This window comes from Narcine bancroftii, chromosome 13 (genome assembly GCF_036971445.1).
Source record: "Narcine bancroftii isolate sNarBan1 chromosome 13, sNarBan1.hap1, whole genome shotgun sequence".
NCBI lineage: Eukaryota > Metazoa > Chordata > Chondrichthyes > Torpediniformes > Narcinidae > Narcine > Narcine bancroftii.
In genome coordinates this window covers 75,504,840-75,523,545 of record NC_091481.1, presented here as the reverse complement: position 1 = coordinate 75,523,545, position 18,706 = coordinate 75,504,840, and the positions used below count along the sequence as shown (strand labels likewise).

The following is an 18,706-nucleotide window of genomic DNA, read 5'->3' as shown; positions in this document are numbered from 1 at the left end:
CTCCCTATCCATAGCCATCCCTCCTCCCCTTGATTACTGTTGTCCCCTCCCTCCCTTCTCCACCTATCACCTCCAGCCTTTGTGACCACCCCTCCCCCTACCCTTTTGTTTGGGCATCAGCCGACATTTTTCCACACCTTGATGAAGGGGCAGGGGATGGCCGTGGGGGGTGGGCTTCACTGCAGGGCAGGGGCCATCCATGGGGGGGGGGTGGGCTTCACTGCAGGGCAGGGGCCATCTGCAGGGGGTGGGCTTCACTGCAGGGCCAGGGGAAGTGGGGGGGGGGGGGCGGGGGGAAAGAGTGTTGGCATCTTGGCCCTGAGAATGATCCCTCCTCCAAACAGTCCTCTGATCAGGGAAGTGGTCAGCGGGTGGTCCTTGCGTGGAGCAGCAATGAAGGAGGAATCTCGCCAGGTGCAGGCGGGCAGAGGCAGGGAAAACATCGTGAAACGTCAGTTATAATATTTTTACCTTTGTTGTATAAAGGACACAGCTTGAGCTCCTGAGTTTCCTCCAGCTCCGTGTTTTTACTGTCTCCAGTAACACCTGAACGTCCAAGGAGTCAAGCACAGGCTGTTGCCTCTGCACTTCCGGGCTTGCGACCTTTCCGACCAATGTCCTTTGACCGAGGGGTGAAGTGCTATCTGCAAGATCCTGGAGGATCACCGACGGCAGTGTTCTCTCCATTGAGAAGAATTTTGGGAGGGCAGTGTTCTTCCTGAGCTCTAACAAGCTGGTGAGGCGGGTCCTGAGCAGAGCCATCACGATGCAGGGCAGGGTGGGGGGTGGGTAGTGTGATGAGACAACCACCACTACACTGGCCGTACTCCTACCGGCCTACTGCAGGGGGCACCATTGTACCTGCAGGTAGGCAACCTGGGAGGTTGGCCCCACGTGCCCGCTGTCAATCACCGGCCCCTTCCTGATCAGGGGCTACACTGACCTGGTGTTCAGCCTTAAATTGATTAAAGCCTGTAGTACAGTCTTCTCAAGTTTTGTGTTTGTTTGTTGCACCACAGGGGACTTCCTGCAGGTAGACCCTCTGAGTCTCCCCACCCAGTGGGTCGTCCTGGCCAACCTCCCTAATGAGGTCCTCCTTTCTCACCTCGCTCTCCTGGGGGCACGAGAGGGAGGACGTTGAGAGTAAGTACGAAGGTTGTGATTACCACATAGAATGGGGTACAGAACACCCACAGTGCCATGTGTTCAGAAGGACTATTCCACTTCCAGGGGCGCAACCTCCATCCTTGGTATCGCTGTAACACCACCCCCTCCCCCTGTGGGTGTGGTGGGGGGGGGGGATGGGAACGAGGGGCATGAATGGGGTAGGAATGCGCGTGGAAAGCAAAGCACCTTGAGAACCCCCATCCCCCTGGGCCCACCCCAGTACCCTGTCTTGAGGGATCCATGGCCCCTGTAGATAGGCAGGGGCCTGGGGAGGGGGGGAGCGGACAAAGTGCTGAAGTTGGTGCCTGTGTCAGCACGTTCTTCTGGTTTCAGACAGAAGTGGTATCCTTCCCCTGGGACAGGGGATGGTGCCGTGGTGGGTGGGCTTCACTGCAGGGCAGGGGCCATCCATGGGGGTGGAGTGGGCTTCACTGCAGGGCAGGGACCATCCGTGGATTCGACTCCAGCGCTTCCGTGGTCCCCGCAGCCATACAGGGTCCAGTCCAAACCGTCAGCAACCTGAGCTCCAGATCTGAACCTCCGACACAGTCAGGAACCCCTCAGCGCCTTTGGCACCCCCCTCGCATCCCAGTTCCGATAACTGGGACCCCTTCAGCCAGTCTCCAGCAGTCCGCAGCCCAGCGCGAGTCTCTTGACAGCAGCCTCCGGCCTACGTGGGTTCTCCGCCTCAGGTCTCCAGCAACCCACCGTGTGCGTTGGTCCCTCGGCCTCAGAGCCCCCTCACTGGTCTGCCGCCGTGGTCACCGTCCCTGTGGGTTATCTCCTCCTTCTCAGACAGGAAATGGTCTTCCCATTTTCTGGTGCCCTGAGCCAATCCTCCGCACCTCCTTCCTTGGAGTCTGCAACCTGATGCCAGTCAGACATCTTAGGCGTAGGATGTCTACCGTTAACAGGCCTGTGCTGCATTCAACTGGGCAGCTGGACCCCACAGGAGAACTGTACTCCGCTCCTCCCATCCTGCGGGTCCACACCAGCAGCTGCATTTTCCCATCGATAACCACCCTCCCCCCCGCAGTGGGAGTGTGCGGGTTGGTTGGAGTGATGCCCCTCAAATAGAATGTTTAACTACCCTGGCTCAGAACATTGGGCTGCCCCAGAATGTACCACCCATATCCAGGCCAAAGGTGCCTCCAAATAAACCCCTGAAGCCTGAGTTGTCTGACCCTGCTCGCGAGGTGAGGAGAGGTCCCGCAGTGCCAAGCCCAGCAGGCCTTGGGTCCCAGGATGTCTCTGGGGTCAAGCTCCTGGAGGAGGGACAGAGGAGGAGGTGGGCTCGGCAGGTGAAGCCGAAGTCCCCACTGTGTGGCGTCAGGAAGGTAAATTTGTCACAGGGAGTAGGCGATTCAACAGACAGTGAGATCCTGGACATCCCCCTCCCCACTGGCAAGGATCCACTGATCCCCGTGGAGGATCTGGCCATGGACTTCACTGTGGGGGTGAAATATCGACCCCAACTGGCCTCCCTGCACCGGTCCAGCATGCCAAGGAGGTGAAGTCCCTTCACACCATCCTCAGGAAAGGGAAGGGCAAAGCTGTAACCGGGAATGATTGGTGACATTCCTGGACATCCTAGTGAGGGATATCAGGTCGAAGAGTGGCCTCCCTTCCTCTGAGGCCAGCAGGTCTAGAGGTGGCTCCAGCACCTCAAGGACAGGAGGTATGGGGTATGCTTCTGACAAGAAACCCCTACCATTCCAGGAGACGAGTCCTCCTGGCTCCTGGAGTGGCAGGGAAAGGTCTACCTGAGTCACCTCAGCTTCACCTCCAGAGGGGTGGCCATCTTGTTGGCCCCAAGTTTCCAGCCTGAGATCATGAAGGTCTAGGACTTTGTCCCAGGCCACCTACTCCACCTCGCCATATGGCTGGATGGTTAACCACTGCATTTCATCAATGTGTACGCCCTCATGCCTGGCGTGGCATAGGCATAATGGTTCTGCCAGGTCTCTACTCTGCTGAGTTCCATTGACCCTGGGATCTGCGTCATCCTCGGTGAGGGGGATTTCAATTGCACCCTTGAGGAGGACTATCCCAGTCTCCAGCGCCTTCTGGCATGGGTGAAGAAGTTAAAGCAGCTGGTGGGCTCCTTCAACTTAAGTGGACGTCTGGCGAGATCTTTCCCCCCCGACTCCAGTGCCTGGTCGGTGGGAGGAATCTCTAGCATTGACTGCCTGTACATTTCTCAGGTGTCGGCGGCCAGTGGGTGCTCGGACCACCATCTCGTCCGGGCGGAGTTCACTATGTGTTGCCCAAGGGTGGGGTCCGCGCACTGGCACTTTAACAACCATCTGTTGGAGGACCACCGATTCTGGGACTCGTTCAGAGTTCAGGACCATTGGTAGCGGGTAGTGAGAGGAATTCTGCTCCCTGCAGCTATGGTGGGATTGTGGGCAAGGCTCACATTCATCTGTTGTGCCAGGGGGTCGACCAAGGGCCGGAGATCGAGCGGCTTGAGAGGGAGGTGCTCAACTTGGAGTCTTGTCTCGGTCTGATCTGTGGGGACCCACTCCTGTGGCAGGAACACCAGAGGAAGAAGGGACCTGCAGCTTGAACAGTCTCAAGAACATGGACCCCACCTCCTCTTCCTTCTCATTGGAGAAGAGCTGAGGAATATGGAAGCAGATTGCAGAGTTGTTATCTGGATAGTGGCTCAAATCTGCCAAAAATCCTCCTGTCCACCCACACTTTTTATGGAGCCTGGTTCTCGTGTTTCATGTCTTGTAGGTGTTTTATTAACGATGTATTTGTGATAATAAAATAGAATTTTAAAAAGGCCAGGGACAGCACATGTTAGATACAGAGGGAAGCTCCCTCTACACTGTCCCATCACACACTCCCAGGGCAGGGACGGGTCAGATCCAGAGGGAAGCTCCCTCTACACTGTCCCATCACACACTCCCAGGGCAGTGACACGGGTTAGATACAGAGTGAAGCTCCCTCTACACTATCCCATCACATACTCCCAGGGCAGTAACACGGGTTAGATACAGAGTGAAGCTCCCTCTACACTATCCCATCACATACTCCCAGGGCAGTAACACGGGTTAGATACAGAGTGAAGCTCCCTCTACTCTGTCCCATCACACAGTGACATTCAAATGACCTGAGTCACCTCCAGTGAGAGTCCATCACTGCCCCATTCCGTTACCCTGTTCTTCGTTGCCCCCTGCTATGAGGAACAGAATGCCATTTAAGGGGCAGTTGTCAACAGCTGGATCACGATCACCTTGGACACACCGGTCAGCGAATGGATCGGCCTCTGGAACCTGGGAGGTAAAAATTAATCCCGCAGCGTATCTGTAATTCAAATCCTCCCATCCAATCACAGCTGTGGCACGGGTAGGTGGTTGGGGTGGTTTCAAATGATTTGAGGCAGGTCCAAGGTGGTTCACTCCCCTTCTCACACACCACAGAAGACACTACCACAGATAATATTTTAATGAGGGTACAAAGACGTAGAAATATTTTAAGCTTTGTCAGTCTTTTGTGCCCACAGAATCTGGATCAGTTCAATCCAGACTGAGAGTTCGGTTTCAGTAGCTTATAAAATAGTTAAACAAAGAGTTCAGCTCTCGTAACAGAGTGTGCATTGTGGGGTCTCCACTGCTGGCGGATGGGAACTCCTGAGGGAGATAAATCCTGCAGCTCCTCCTTCCTGGGAACATCCCCCTCTCCGATGATGGGCAGCTTTTTGTAGAACGCCGGAGGGGAATTGCTCTGCAGGGCCAGGGGAAGGTGGGGGGGGAGGGGGTGGGGGGGGGGAAAGAGTGTTGACATCTTGGCTTCTTGGGAACGATCCCTCCTCCAAACGGTCCTCCGATCAGGGAAGTGGTCAGCGGGTGGTCCTTGCGTGGAGCAGCAATGAGGGAGGAATCTCGCCAGGTGCAGGCGGGCAGAGGCAGGGAAAACATTGTGAAGTTCCAGAGCTCCAGTTGGTCAGTTCCGGCCACTGTAAGGCGAAGGGGGATTACTCCGTTGGACCCTCTCCTTTAGGCTGCAGCCCTCACCCTCGGGAATAGCTGAGGAAAGAAAGGCAAGGGACATCAGAACAGCTGGCAGGAGGGCCCGTGGCTTGGAGGGAAGGCGAGCACAGCAGGATCACACAGCTGCAGCTTCGAGCCAGGCGTCAGTGCCGTGGTTACATCAGGGGTCCCAGAGTAGGACGCACAACCAATAAAATGTGTCCTGACGCCAAAACGTGCCCCGACCCCAAAGTGTGAAAGCACATTCCAAAACAGGTCTGTGACTTAAAACACTACATGGATTTAATGTGCGGAGTAACTCCTCCACAGCTTGCACCCCACCCTCCTTCACCCCCAACAAGGAAATGAACTCAATGGCAGACGTCCTGATGGATGATCGGTTGCCTTGAGCAATCTCTGCCCATCTGCCAGAATTCGGTGTTAGATGCACGAGTTCACTGTCACGTACACAACGCACACATGGTGTGGGGGCGCTGCAGCTTCCCCAGTGTATGAACGTGTGAAAAATATATAAAAATTCACTGTTGACTATAAAAATGCATAAAATATAATGAGTCAGCGTTTTAATAAAATCCACTGACATTTGATGTTTCATTCCCAGCATTTTGTGGTGCTCTCTTGATCAGGGTGTGGCAGAGCTGGGCCACTCACCGCTCAAGGCACTCTCTCACCCCCTGGCTGTTTGTGCTCTTCTCTCAGGAGGGGGCAAAGTGACCCAAAATTTGAGGAGGTTTCAGGAGGGGTGAACCCTTCCACGTCATGCCACAGGATAGTCGGAGGTTTACAGCAGATATTCCGGGTTTCTTCAGCCAGCAATTCCATTGAGGTGAATCTTTTACCGGGGCTGGGAGCACACAGGGGAGATGGCCAGTGTACCGAGAAAGGGGTTGGAGGGCTTGCTCAGGGGTCAGTGGGGGTTTAGGGAATCAGGTATGGATGGAGTTGTAGATAGAAGGTGAGGAGGACCTGCTTCTCCCAGAGAATCTGTGGCATTCTCTGCCCAAGGAAACAGCTGAATCTGCCTCATTAAATTTTTAAAGATGGAGTGATAGGGTCATGGGGAACGAGAGGGTAAGTGGAGCAGAGTCTACAGCCAGGTGAATGGCAGAAAGGATCGATGGGCCTACTGCTCCTATTTCTAAGGATGATGGACAGATTTTGGGGGGGGGGGGGTGGGGGTGGAATGTGGTTGAGTGGCAGGTAGTAATCAGGATCGGGGTTCAAATCCCGCGCTTTCTGTAAGGAGTTTGTGCGTTCTCCCCGTTTCTGCATGGGTTTTCCCACCATTCAAAACGTACTGGAGCTCGTAGATCAATTGGGTGTAACTTGGCTGCATGGGGTCGTGGACCAGATGGACCTCTTAAAACATTTTTTAAATTAAAATTTAGAGTGAATAAGAAATTGGGGGAAGATGGAGGAAGTTGAGCAGTAAAGCAGAGGTGTGGGGTGGTGGTGATAAAGCTCCCAGCATTGGAGTCTCAAACATCTCCAATTCCATCGAGCCCCCAGCTTCCCGGTGGTCTCCACAGCCAACCACAGAGGGGGGGTGAGATGTCAAGGGCGTCACAATACCCAAAGACAGCAATGTGAAGCAAGGAAGGGTCTCTCAGCTCCCCCCCTCACCCCCATCCTTCCCTCGCCAACTCATAGTGGTCGGTGAGATGTAGGAACTAACCAGCAAATCTGGGGTCACAGGGAGAACGTGCAAACTCCACACAGACAGCACGGGAGGTCGAGATTGATGCAGGGCATTAATGAAATCGACGCAGGGCACGTGCCAGTGTGGAAGTTGGAGGGGGGAGGGGAGTAGAGTGGGGTGGGAGTAGGGACTCACCCCGAGGATGTTGTAGGGGACGTAGCCCTCGTGGCCGTACAGGGATGCCCACCACCACTGGCTCTCCTCCCCGTCACCCCGCCGCAGGACTGTTATCGCCTCGCCCTCACGGAAGGATAGCTCGTCGTCGTTCTCCGCCTCGTAGTCCCACAGCGCATAGAGGACGGCGCTATTCATCATTCCTGCCTGCTGCTCTGCACCTGCCGGGGGGCGGGGGGGGGAGAAACAGGGGGGGGTTAAATCGTCACAGAATGCGGGGATTGGAAGAGACATCTGCAGAGGGAGATCCATGGGGAGGGGCTAGGGAGGACTGTGGGATGGGGTGGTGGGGAGGACATAGTATATGTGAAGTGAAAGGGAGGTCAGTGGATTGGGGGGGGGGAAGGTGAGAAAGGATAGGGGATCCACGGAAGGGGGAGATCCGGGGAGGGGGAGGGGGGATCTGCGGGGGGGGAGGAGGGATCCGCGGAGGGGGAGGGGGATCCGCGGAGGGGGAGGGGGATCCGCGGAGGGGGGGGGATCCGCGGAGGGGGAGGGGGATCCGCGGAGGGGGAGGGGGATCTGCGGAGGGGGAGGGGAACCCGCGGAGGAAGGGGGATCCACAAAGGGAGAGGGAGCCTGTGGTGAGTAGGTCCGAGGAGTGCAGAGAGGGGCCTATTGGCGGGGGGTGAATGGAGAGTGGAAGCAGCACTCACTGAACAGAAAGCGGGCGCATTCCTCGTAGCCGTCCAGGTAAACGTCACATTTCTCAGCGGCTGTGGCGCCATCAGTCAGCGTGGTGGTGAAGATGGCGGCTCCTTTCTTCACCAGCAGGGTGCAGATGGCCAGGTCGTTGCAGGAGGCAGCGCAGTGTAGCGGGGTCCTGGTGAGGCACAGACAACCAGCAAGGTCACCACCTCAACCAGAATGACCAAGACCCGCCCACCATGACCTCCTCAGGCTGTTCCCGCCACCAAACCCCACCACGGCTAGCGATCTGGCTGCGCATTACCCAGTGCGCAGAATCTAAGAGAGGTCAGCAGACCAGGGACAGGATCACTCAAAGTGCACCCCTCTCCATCAGGCCCTCCCTCTGTCAAGAACTTCCCCATGCACACTTCTGCCAACACTATGCTCTCAGAAGCCTCGGGCGGAGAAGGTCGGGCAGCAGGGCTGAATGGGAAAGTGGATCAGCTCATGACTGCATGGCAGGGCAGACTAGATGGGCTGAATAGCCTATTCCTGCTCTGATGGACTAAGCCTGAGGAATTCGGCATCACCTGTGTCGCTTAATGACCTCTACAGGGGCAACGTTGAGAGCACAGTGTCAGGCTGCATAACTGCACGGGACGGGACCACAAGAAATTCCAGAGTGCTGTGAACGTGGCTCAGACCCTTACACACACACCCCCTATGCTCTGCCTTATAACTCCCACTTTCTTGTAAAAGCAGCCAACATATCAGGCTCATCCCGCCCTGGCCATTCTCTCATCAAGCCCCCCCCCCCACCCTCCTGTCAGGAAGATGATTCAGGAGGAGGATATCACGCATTCCCGATTTTTTCCCCGTCGTTATCAGAATCCTGAATGAACCCCACCCCAATAAAACTACGTTGCCTTTGCTCTGTTCCAACTCTGTACTGCATGCTTGCACTGCGTCTGACTCGCTGGACTGTGTTTGGGATGTCTCGCTGGACTGTGTTTGGGATGTCTCGCTGGACTGTGTTTGGGATGTCTCGCTGGACTGTGTTTGGGATGTCTCGCTGGACTGTGTTTGGGATGTCTCGCTGGACTGTGTTTGGGATGTCTCGCTGGACTGTGTTTGGGATGTCTCGCTGGACTGTGACCTACTCCACCAAGACTGGCCAGGCCACCAGCTGCCCCTATCCCAGTCTCCAGGATGACCTCCTTACATAAGGACATAGGAATAGGAGGAGGAGTCGGCCATCTGGCCCATCGAGCCTGCTCTGCCATTTAATGTGATCATGGCTCATCTCCACCTACCCGCCTTGTCCCCATATCCCTTAATTCTCCTACTTTGTAAAAATCTATCCAACCTTATTTACTGAGGTCATCTCCACTGCTTCAATGGGCAGTGAATTCCACAGATTCACCCTGCTCGGGGAAAAGCAATTCTTCCTCATCTCTGTCCTAAATCTACTCCCCTTGATCTTGAGGCTGTGCCCCCTTGTTCTGGTCTCCCCCACCAACGGGAACAATTTACCTACCTCTATCATATCTACGGCTTTCATGATTTTATACATTTCTATAAGATCCTCTCTCATTCTTCTAAATTACAGCGAGTACAGCCCCAGACGACTTAATCTCTCCTCATAGGCCAACCTCCCCCATCTCTGGAATCAACCTGGTGAACCGCCTCTGCACCACCTCCAAATGCACTACATCCTTCCTCAAGTAAGGAAACCAGATCCACACGCAATTCCCCAGATGCGGCCTCACCTGCTCCTAAATTCCATCCCTCCAGCAACGAAGGACAACATTCCATTTGCCTTCTTGATAACCTGCTGCATCTGCAAACCTACCTTTCACAATTCATGCACATGCCCTCCCAAGTCCTTTGGCAGCATGTTGCTATTTAAATAATACTTTGATCTTCCATTCTTCCTTCCAAAGTGGATAGTCTCACATTTACTAATACCCCTCTTGCCTTGCTCTCCAAACCATTGCTTCAAACTTTCCGAACTCAGACCGCAGGCGTGAAACCGGCCATGCCACAAAGGTGCTATGCAAGTGCAAGGTTGTGCCAGTGCTGGCTGTCCATTTGTCCGGCGCGGAGGCCAGTGAATAAACTTACCACCCGTGACTGTCAAGAGCGTTGATGTTGACTCCGATGTTGACAAGGAACTCCACAACATCATAGTGGCTGCCGCATACGGCATTGTGGAGGGCCGTGATGCCTTCGTCGTTCGACTGGCTCGGGTCGTCGACCTGGAAGCGGATTGAAAGAGGTCAGAGGGGTCATTGGGCGAGGGAGGGCCACGGGTGGACTTCAACCCGGCCTGCCATCTGCACCCACGGAGAAGGGGATGGGGTTTTGGGCACCCCTCAACTCCCTGCCCACTCCCTCTCCAAACCAGGCACGTCGATACGGGAGGCGTTTTGTCGGAGAATGCAGCACAGGCCCTTCGGACTACATGATGCCCAAATTATACTAAAACACTGCTGCTTGCATACAATACAAATCCCTGCATATTCATGTCCGTCAAGAAGGCAGATTTCAGATTTACATTTATGAACACCCCACTCTGTATAAAAAAAAATTACCCCCACAAGTTCCAGGTTGTGACATTTTTATCTTGGGTAAAAGATTCTGACTGTCTACCGTATCAATGACTCTCAGAGTTGTACATACATCCCTCAGGGCTGCCCTCAAGTCTCTCAGTAAAAATCAATTAACGGTTGCCCATCCTCTCCTCACAGCTCACACCCTCTAATCCAGGCAGCACTCCAGTAGATTGTTTCTGTACCTTTTTCAAAGCCTCCATAGCTACAGGGCGATCAGATTTGCTGATAAGGATGTGAGAGTCCCTGTCATGGTTCATCCCCAGTATCAGAGGACTCTCTGATCAACGGGCTGTTCCCAGGGACACACACAGTCAGACATCCAGATCTGCTGGAAGGCCATCGATTCAGTGAAACATGCACTTTATTCTGCCCGAAACCTGTTGGTCTTCCAGCACACGGAGATGTGGGTGAGGGGGTGCTGTTGACCAGACTGCAGGAGTACATGCTAGGTAGGGGACACACTGAGGGTTGGCGCAGTCATCACGGGGGGAGCTGTGGGGAAGGTCTGCGGTGCAGAGCAGGGGAAGGTCTGCGGTGCAGAGCAGGGGAAGGTCTGCGGTGCAGAGCAGGGGAAGGTCTGCGGTGCAGAGCAGGGGAAGGTCTGCGGTGCAGAGCAGGGGAAGGTCTGCGGTGCAGAGCAGGGGAAGGTCTGCGGTGCAGAGCAGGGGAAGGTCTGCAGTGCAGAGCAGGGGAAGGCCTGCGGTCCAGAGCAGGGGAAGGTCTGCGGTCCAGAGCAGGGGAAGGTCTGCGGTCCAGAGCAGGGGAAGGTCTGCGGTCCAGAGCAGGTGTGGCCAAACTCTTTCTCAATGCAAGAGCCACAAATGATAAACTTCAGATGTTTGAAGGTTGCAAGACACGAAAATATATTGTTTTTACCTGGGGCGTCAGGAATTCAGATAGGCGGGTGGGTGCCTGGAGCTTCGGTGAGAGTCCGTGGTCGGGGCATCAGGAGCTCCAGTGGGTGGGAAGCTGGGGGCTAGGCAAGAGATTGCGGCTGGGGCATCGGAAACTCCGGTGATCGGGGTGGGGAGCCGGGGCCTAGACAAGAGACTGCGGTCAGGGTGTCAGGAGTTCTGGTGCGTGGGTGGGTGCCCGGGACATAGGCAGGAGTCCGCGGCCAGGGCGTCAGGAACTCTGGAGGTCGGGCGGCCTGGGTCACACTTACTCCGCTAATTTCACTTCCCGCCATGCAGACACACATACCACAAACACGCAATCGCGAGCCAGGCCCACCAACATCACCATCGTAACCACCGGCTCCTACCATTCCCGTCTCAGCCAACATATCTCCACGAGCTGCACATAATATGTCAAAGAGCTGCATGTGGCTTGCGAGCCGCAGTTTGGCCACACCTAGTCTAGAGTCCTCCCATTACCAGGCACTGAGGGGCTAAGACTGAGGGGAAGCTCCTCAAACAACAGCGGGGTGAGTAATGACAAGATGCCACAGGGGTGGTAATGGTGTAAATGGACAACGCAAGAAACAATGTACAATGACGGGGAAGTTTTGTTTCTTGAAAATAATTGATTGTGAACTACAGCGCGGTAACAGGCCTTTTCAGCCCATGAGCCCATGCCGCCCAATTTACACCCAATTAACTTACATCCCCCCAGTATGTGGGAGGAAACCGGAGCCCCCAGCGAAAGCCCACGCAGAACGTACAAGCTCCTTACAAACAGCACGGGATTCGAACCCTGGTCCCATTTGCTGGCGCTGTAACAGCATTGTACTAACCGCTATGCCAAATGTGCCTCCCTTTATTTTGGAAAAAATGCGCACGGTACTCCACGTGCAGCCGACCCAAAGTTGTATATAAAGCAGAAACTTGACTCCCTTCATTTTATACTCATGAAGGCAAGTCGATCACACACCTTTCGCACCCCATCTGCTTGCATTAAGGGCTCACATCCGCCCCCTTGTGGGAGGAAGAGACCACCCAGCCATCTCGTTACTCAAACAAGCCACTTGCTTGCACACATACTTTGCAGAGCTGGGATTTGCAAGCTGCCTGATCGATTACAGAGGGGAGAGGCAAGACGCTGGAATCTAGGACAAAGCACAATCTGCTGGGGGAACTCTCAGCATCTGTGGGGGGGTGGGGGTTTGGTCTGGACTTGAAACGTCAATGAGTTCTCTCTCCCACTCCCCCACCCTACTGATGCTGGTCACTCTCACAAAGCGTTTGATGCAAGGGGAAATAATCTGCAAAGATTGAAGAACGAGGAGAGCAATTGGGAATACTCGGGCCAAGAGCTTGCACAGGAATGATGGGCAGAAAGGCCTCCAGGGCAGTGTTTCTGGAGAACTGGAAGCAGTGTGGCTCCACTCATTTGAGAGAATTGCAAGGGCTGTGGTTTTCTTGAACGCCTGCTAGTGTCACGGTGAAGCCATGATGGTCACATGATTCTGAGTTGGAACGGCAAAAAAAGCTTCATTTGGCATGCTATTCAAGCAAATCAACATCTTCAACAGTAGTGCAATAAGCTAACAGCCACAAAGAGGACAGTGTTACAATATCAAATCATGCAATGTCTCGAGAGTGCGTTTAAAACCGTGCAAGTACAGTTAGTATAACGCTGTTACAGCGCCAGCAACTGGAGTTTGAATCCTGCACTGTCTGTAAGGAGTTTGTACATTTCCCCCCATGTCTGCATTGGTTTTCTCCCACCCTTCAAAACGCACTGGGGATTGTAGGTTCACTGGGCTATTCAGGTGGCCTGGGCTCATGGGCCGGAAGGGTCGAAACCTGATAAAAATTTAAATTTAAAAAGGACATCCATGAGTGAGAGGTCCATTTAAGAGTCTGATGACAGCAAGGAGGAACCTGGCTTCCAATCTGGACAGTCGGGTACATTCTTTTCAAGTGGTTGAGGGGGGGGGGGGTTGAAGAGGGGGAAAAAGAGGACCATGTGACTGTGGTGGGATTGATCTTATAGAATGTTAGCAGCTTTATATATAACCAGCACTTAAAAAGCAGACAACGGTTGGGTAAATACCTCGTGTACAACTCGCTGCACCACGTCGAGCTCACCCAACAACGCTGCATCCAGCAAAATAACAAACGGGCTCAATCGGGCTCTCATTTTCTTGCTGGACCCTCGCCTGCCTTCTCTCTTCAGGATCGAACGTTTCAGCTACAAATAGAAGGAGGACCAGGGTGAGCAGATCCGGCCAGGATTCGGCACCCGGCCACCACAAACCCTCTCCAGGTGGGAGTTGATGGGGGACAGGATGAGTGGAGAGGATGGGGGGGGAAAGGAGGGAGATGGGTGCCAGGATAGGAGGGGTGGAGACAGGGATGGGTGGGGGTAGATGGGGGATAGGACAAGTAGGGAGGATGGGGGGGGGGTGGGGGGGAGAGGGAGATGGGTGCCAGGATAGGAGAGAGGAGACAGGGATGGGTAGGGGTAGATGGGGGACAGGACAGGTGAGGGGAGGTGGGTGAAGAGTGATGGGTAACCGGGCAGGTGGGGAGAAGGGAGACAGGGAAGGTGGAGGTGGGAAATGGGGCGGGGAGGACGGGTGACGGAAGGGGTGCGGGGAGGTGGGTGACAGTGTGGGTGTGAAGTGGGTAAAGAATGATGGGTAACAGGACGGTGAGGAGAAGGGAGACAGGACAGGTGGAGGTGGGAGACGGGGCAGGGTCCAAAGCTGAGGAGTGGAGGATGGTGTGGAACTCACGGGGGAAGCTGCAGGTGAGTCCGTGGGTGTGGTGGAGGGGAGAAGAGTGAGCTCCGGCTCGGACACCGGTGTGGACTCCTCGACCATCTCCGGCTGCCTCCTGCGGGTGAAGAACTGGGTCAGCTGTTGGTAGCGGCGGGCACGGCGCTGCAGGGGCACCAACTCTTCTGCTGGCATCTCAATGGATGAACGCTTTTTCAGTGCCCGGGGGATGGCTGCCCGGATCTGCAGCAGCTCCTCCATGTCGTGGACAGCCTCAGTGTCCGGCAGCGTGACCGGCTGCAGGCGGGTAGGGCTGAGGGGCCGGGGAGGGCTCTCTCCACCCTCCACCTCCCCTGGTGACAGGGTGCTGACCATCTCCACCTCGTCCGGTGGCAGGGTGCTGACCATCTCCGGCTCGCCCGGCGGCAGGGTGCCGCCCATCCCCGGCTCGGCCAGCGACAGGGTGCTGCCCGTCCCCAGCTCGCCCAGCGGCAGGGTGCTGTCCGTCCCCGGCTCGCCCGGCGGCAGGGTGCTGCCCGTCCCCGGCTCGCCCGACGACAGGGTGCTGCCAATCCCCGACTCGCCCGGCGGCAGGGTGCTGTCCATCCCCGGCTCATCCAGAGTCAGGATCCTGCCCATCTCCACCTCTCTGACACTCCCCGGAGTCAGAGAGGAGCTCACTGTAACAAGAGACAGCGCAATACAAAGGTCAATGGCAACCAAGCAAAGCCACAGTGACCCCACCCCTGCTGACACCATTCAATCCCATTACCCCGTCATGACTGCCTCCAAACCCACCCTCACCCCACCCCGACTCCACCGCCAACCCTCTACCACAGAATGTGGCACTCCCAATGCCGCACAGGGGAACGCCGCACAGGGGAACGCCGCACAGGGGAACGCCGCACAGGGGAACGCCGCACAGGGGAACGCCGCACAGGGGAACGCCGCACAGGGGAACGCCGCACAGGGGAACGCCGCACAGGGGAACGCCGCACAGGGGAACGCCGCACAGGGGAACGCCGCACAGGGGAACGCCGCACAGGGGAACGCCGCACAGGGGAACGCCGCACAGGGGAACGCCGCACAGGGGAACGCCGCACAGGGGAACGCCGCACAGGGGAACGCCGCACAGGGGAACGCCGCACAGGGGAACGCCGCACAGGGGAACGCCGCGCTCCCAGTGCTATATAATAGAGTGCAGCACTCCCAACGCTGCTCACCTCTCTGCACAGGGCCCACAGCACTCTTAACGCCGCTCTCCCAGTGCTGCCCACCTAACGCTACACAGCACGTGCCACGCTCCCAACTCCCGACACAAAGTGTGGCCAATGCACAACGCCGTCTGACTGCCCCACAACTCACCTTCCTGTGTGTGCCTGAGTGGTGGCTGCCTCCACGGGCCAGCTGAAGTAGGGGGTCCTGGCAGGAGTTTCCCACGACCCTTCCCTCTCCCCCAGCCGCTCACCATGCTGGGTCGGATGAAAACCGAGAGAGGCAGCACAGTATGGCGCTCCTTGATGGCGGAAGCTCGGGGGCTGCCTACTGGAAGTCCGGCCCAAGCTGGGTTGGGACCGGGCAGTCTGGGCGCACCCCATTGAGGGCTGTGTCTCCTTGGCTTCGATGGAGGGGCATGGACCCACCAGGGGGAGGCGCTGGGGAGCTGGCCACTCCTGGGAAGCGTCCCGTAAATCTGAGCGGAATTCAGGCTGGCCTGACCTCCTGTCAGCTGAAGGGAGAGACAGACACCGAACATTAACTTCCAACCTTCCTTGCCATCCATGCCATCCCCCAGAACCTGCAGGCCATTTCGCCCAAACACTCCATCCCAGTGCCCCTCACACTTTCCAATCATTAAGTGGCACCAAGAGCACAGTGCTGTTACAGCGCCAGTGACCGGGATCTGAATCCTGCGCTAGCAAATGGGACCAGGGTTCGAATCCCGTGCTGTTTGTAAGGAGTTTGTACGTTCTCCCTGTGTCTGCGTGGGTTTCCTCCCACCCTTCAAAACCTATGGGGTTGTAGATTAATTTGGGTGTAATTGGTGGGATGGGTTAAATGGCTGGAATTGTCTTCTACTATGTTGTTAACAAAATAAAATCTATTCTCTTCCTCCCTTTCCCCCTTCAAACCCCTTAAAGTATTCACAGACTCTGCTGTCTTTGGGAAACTGAGCCAAAGTCTCGACGGTAGATGGTGAAGATGTTTGCCTGGGTTACAACTCGATCCAGATCAGATGGGGATCTGGGCTCCGGAACGGCAGACGCAGTTGAACTCAGAAATGCGAGGGGCTGCATTTGGATAAATCAAGCAAGTGCAGGACTTTTAACAACAGTGACCACTGGAGGGTCACAGAGCAGACAGGTACACTGTTCTTTGAAGCGTGGGTAGGCAGAGAAGAGAACGTTTGGGACACTTGCCTTCCTCTGTTGGGGCATCTGCCCTATTACACAACAATAAAACAATCAGATATATCTGATTTTTTTTCCCCACATCCACATTGCATGCACTGTCTGGACCTTGCAGCTCATTGTCCGGCCCTTCTTGTACACAGTAGATACAAGCCTGATTTAACCGAGCATTCCTCCTGAGACAGTCTGTTTGGGTGGTCGTGAGGTCCTACCTTGCTCGGTGGAACTGCCAAGTCAAGGTCGGTTTGACGCCAGCCCCCTCCCGGTTTCTTTGAGATCTGGTTTGAATCCCGCTCTGTTACAGAACACAGACAAGACTGCAATTAGGCCACGTTCGGTGCTTGAGGTTGTTTAGCAAGCAGGCCACAAAACATCTCATACATGGTACAACAAGCAGGGCAAGGTGCAGAGGTGGAAAAAGAGAGATTGTTTGTTGCGCACCAAAGTTAGCATTATATTTCTAATTGGGCATTCATTCAGGAATGTGACATCATCAGGAAAGAAACTGCTTTGAATCAGGTGGCATGACATCTCAAACCCATGAACCTCCTTTGTGAGGGGACAGGGGCGAAGAGCGCGTGGCTGGGGTGGGATGAGTGCTTTAATATCTTGGCTGCTTTTTCAAGGCAAGCAGGAGCTGCAGGTAGGGTTGATGGAGGAGAGGGTGGTGGTGTGTGGTGGGACTGATGGAGGGGAGGGGGGTGCACGACGGCCTGAGCTGCGTCCGCAACCCTCAACAGTTTCTTCCGGTCTTGAGCGGAGCTGATCCTGTCGCTCACGGTAATGTGCTCTGACACAGGGATGTGTGGCAATGTGATTATGTAATGGGGGGGGGGGGTGGTTGTATTATACTGACTGCTTCTCATGTATGGAGTTGCTTGCTATTGGTTAAGGCTGTAAAGATACTCCACCCTTCTGGTATAACAGATGGAGATGCTTTCCCACTGGCTGAGAGTCTGGTAATAAAAGCACTGTATTAGTGGAATACTTGTCTGGTCCATGTCTATGGCATATCAGTTTTATTAACCAACTCTCAGTCATGGATCTACCCTGAAACCTGGCTGAACCTCTTCAGGTTCCTGAGAAAGTGGAGACCCTGAGGCGCTTTCTTGGCTGTGGCATAGACACGGGTGAATGTGGACAGCTCACTGGCGACATGGAGCAGATGTGTGTTCTCCTGACTTTGGGAGAGAAACCTTGGCAGTGGGCCAAACGCTAACAGTCAGAGATGAAGGGGTGTTCACTACTTAGAGATGGGGGAAATGCCTACCCAATGTCTACCCAATCCGTTGACAATCTCACCTCCACGCTGGGTGGTTGTGGAGGGTTGGGGGGGAATTTAGAGCAGCCACTAACCCGCAGGTCTTCACGACATTGGGAGGAATGTTGCAGCTCTATAAAAACCCTGGTGAGACCCACTTGGAATAATGTGTTCATTCTGGTGTCACCTTGTTACAGGGAGCAATGTGGAAGCCGTGGAGAGGACCCAGAGGAGATTCACCAGGATATTGCCTGGATTGGAGAACGTGTCTGATGAGGCAAGTCAAGTTCATTGTCATCTGATTGTACAGTTACAACCCAAAGAAACAGCGTTCTGTGGTCCTCGATGCCCCCCGCAAAAAAAAACCAGACAATACATATGCAGGACTAATATTGATATATACAAATAAATAAATAAATGAAGTTCTGAGACTCTCATATTAACGAAACTATATTTATTTGTATATATGAATAATCTTGTCGATCTCTATTAACTCTCCTCTCATCCTTCTTTGCTTTAGAGTCTCAGCTCTGCAAACCTTGCCCCATAAGATGTATAGTAAAATCTCGTTAGTACGCGGTAGTTGGGATCCAAGATTTCGTACCGCGTTACAGCGGAAGCTGTGACTCAAACCCTATAATAAGACCTTTAAACTCCACATATTAACATACACATCTTGTAAATGAGTCTTAAGAGTCCGTTTTTGAGTTTGTGGCTGTTGGCCACTGTTAGCCTGGCATCCTAAAATCAATGTTTGGGGTCCACACACACCCGTGCTATGAGCGATTCTGTGGATTAACGAATCGTGTTCTCACGAGGTTTCACTGTGTTTCCCAATCAAGGCAAATCCTGGTAAATCTCCTCTGCCCCCCTCTCCATGGCTTCCGCATTCTTCTTGTAACGATGCGACCAAAACTGAACACAATATTCCAAGGTCAGCAGAGCTGGGGATTTTCTCTTTGGAGGGTAGAAAGGTGAGAGGAGATTTAATAGAGGTCTACAAGATTCTCAGAGGTGTAGATAGGGTGGACGGCCAGTGCTTGTTTCCCAGGGCGGGAGTAGCAAACACCAGAGGACGTGTGTA

The 18,706-nt window shown here is 54.7% G+C and overlaps 1 protein-coding gene across 1 annotated transcript in view; it reads right to left on the bottom strand.

Moving 5' to 3' along the window:
* Positions 1 to 4,608: 4,608 nt before the first annotated feature.
* ppp1r13l (protein phosphatase 1, regulatory subunit 13 like) overlaps positions 4,609 to 18,706 on the bottom strand; it is a 49,094-nt gene continuing 34,996 nt past the window's right edge. Inside the window, exons 6-13 of the mRNA XM_069907765.1 lie at positions 16,574 to 16,656; positions 15,316 to 15,679; positions 13,969 to 14,630; positions 13,284 to 13,421; positions 9,796 to 9,929; positions 7,698 to 7,864; positions 7,003 to 7,202; positions 4,609 to 5,204 (exon numbers count right to left, since the gene is read on the bottom strand). Of these exons, the coding sequence (XP_069763866.1) occupies positions 5,175 to 5,204; positions 7,003 to 7,202; positions 7,698 to 7,864; positions 9,796 to 9,929; positions 13,284 to 13,421; positions 13,969 to 14,630; positions 15,316 to 15,679; positions 16,574 to 16,656 (1,778 nt within the window). The 3' untranslated portion in view covers positions 4,609 to 5,174. The remainder of the gene's footprint in view (positions 5,205 to 7,002; positions 7,203 to 7,697; positions 7,865 to 9,795; positions 9,930 to 13,283; positions 13,422 to 13,968; positions 14,631 to 15,315; positions 15,680 to 16,573; positions 16,657 to 18,706) is intronic.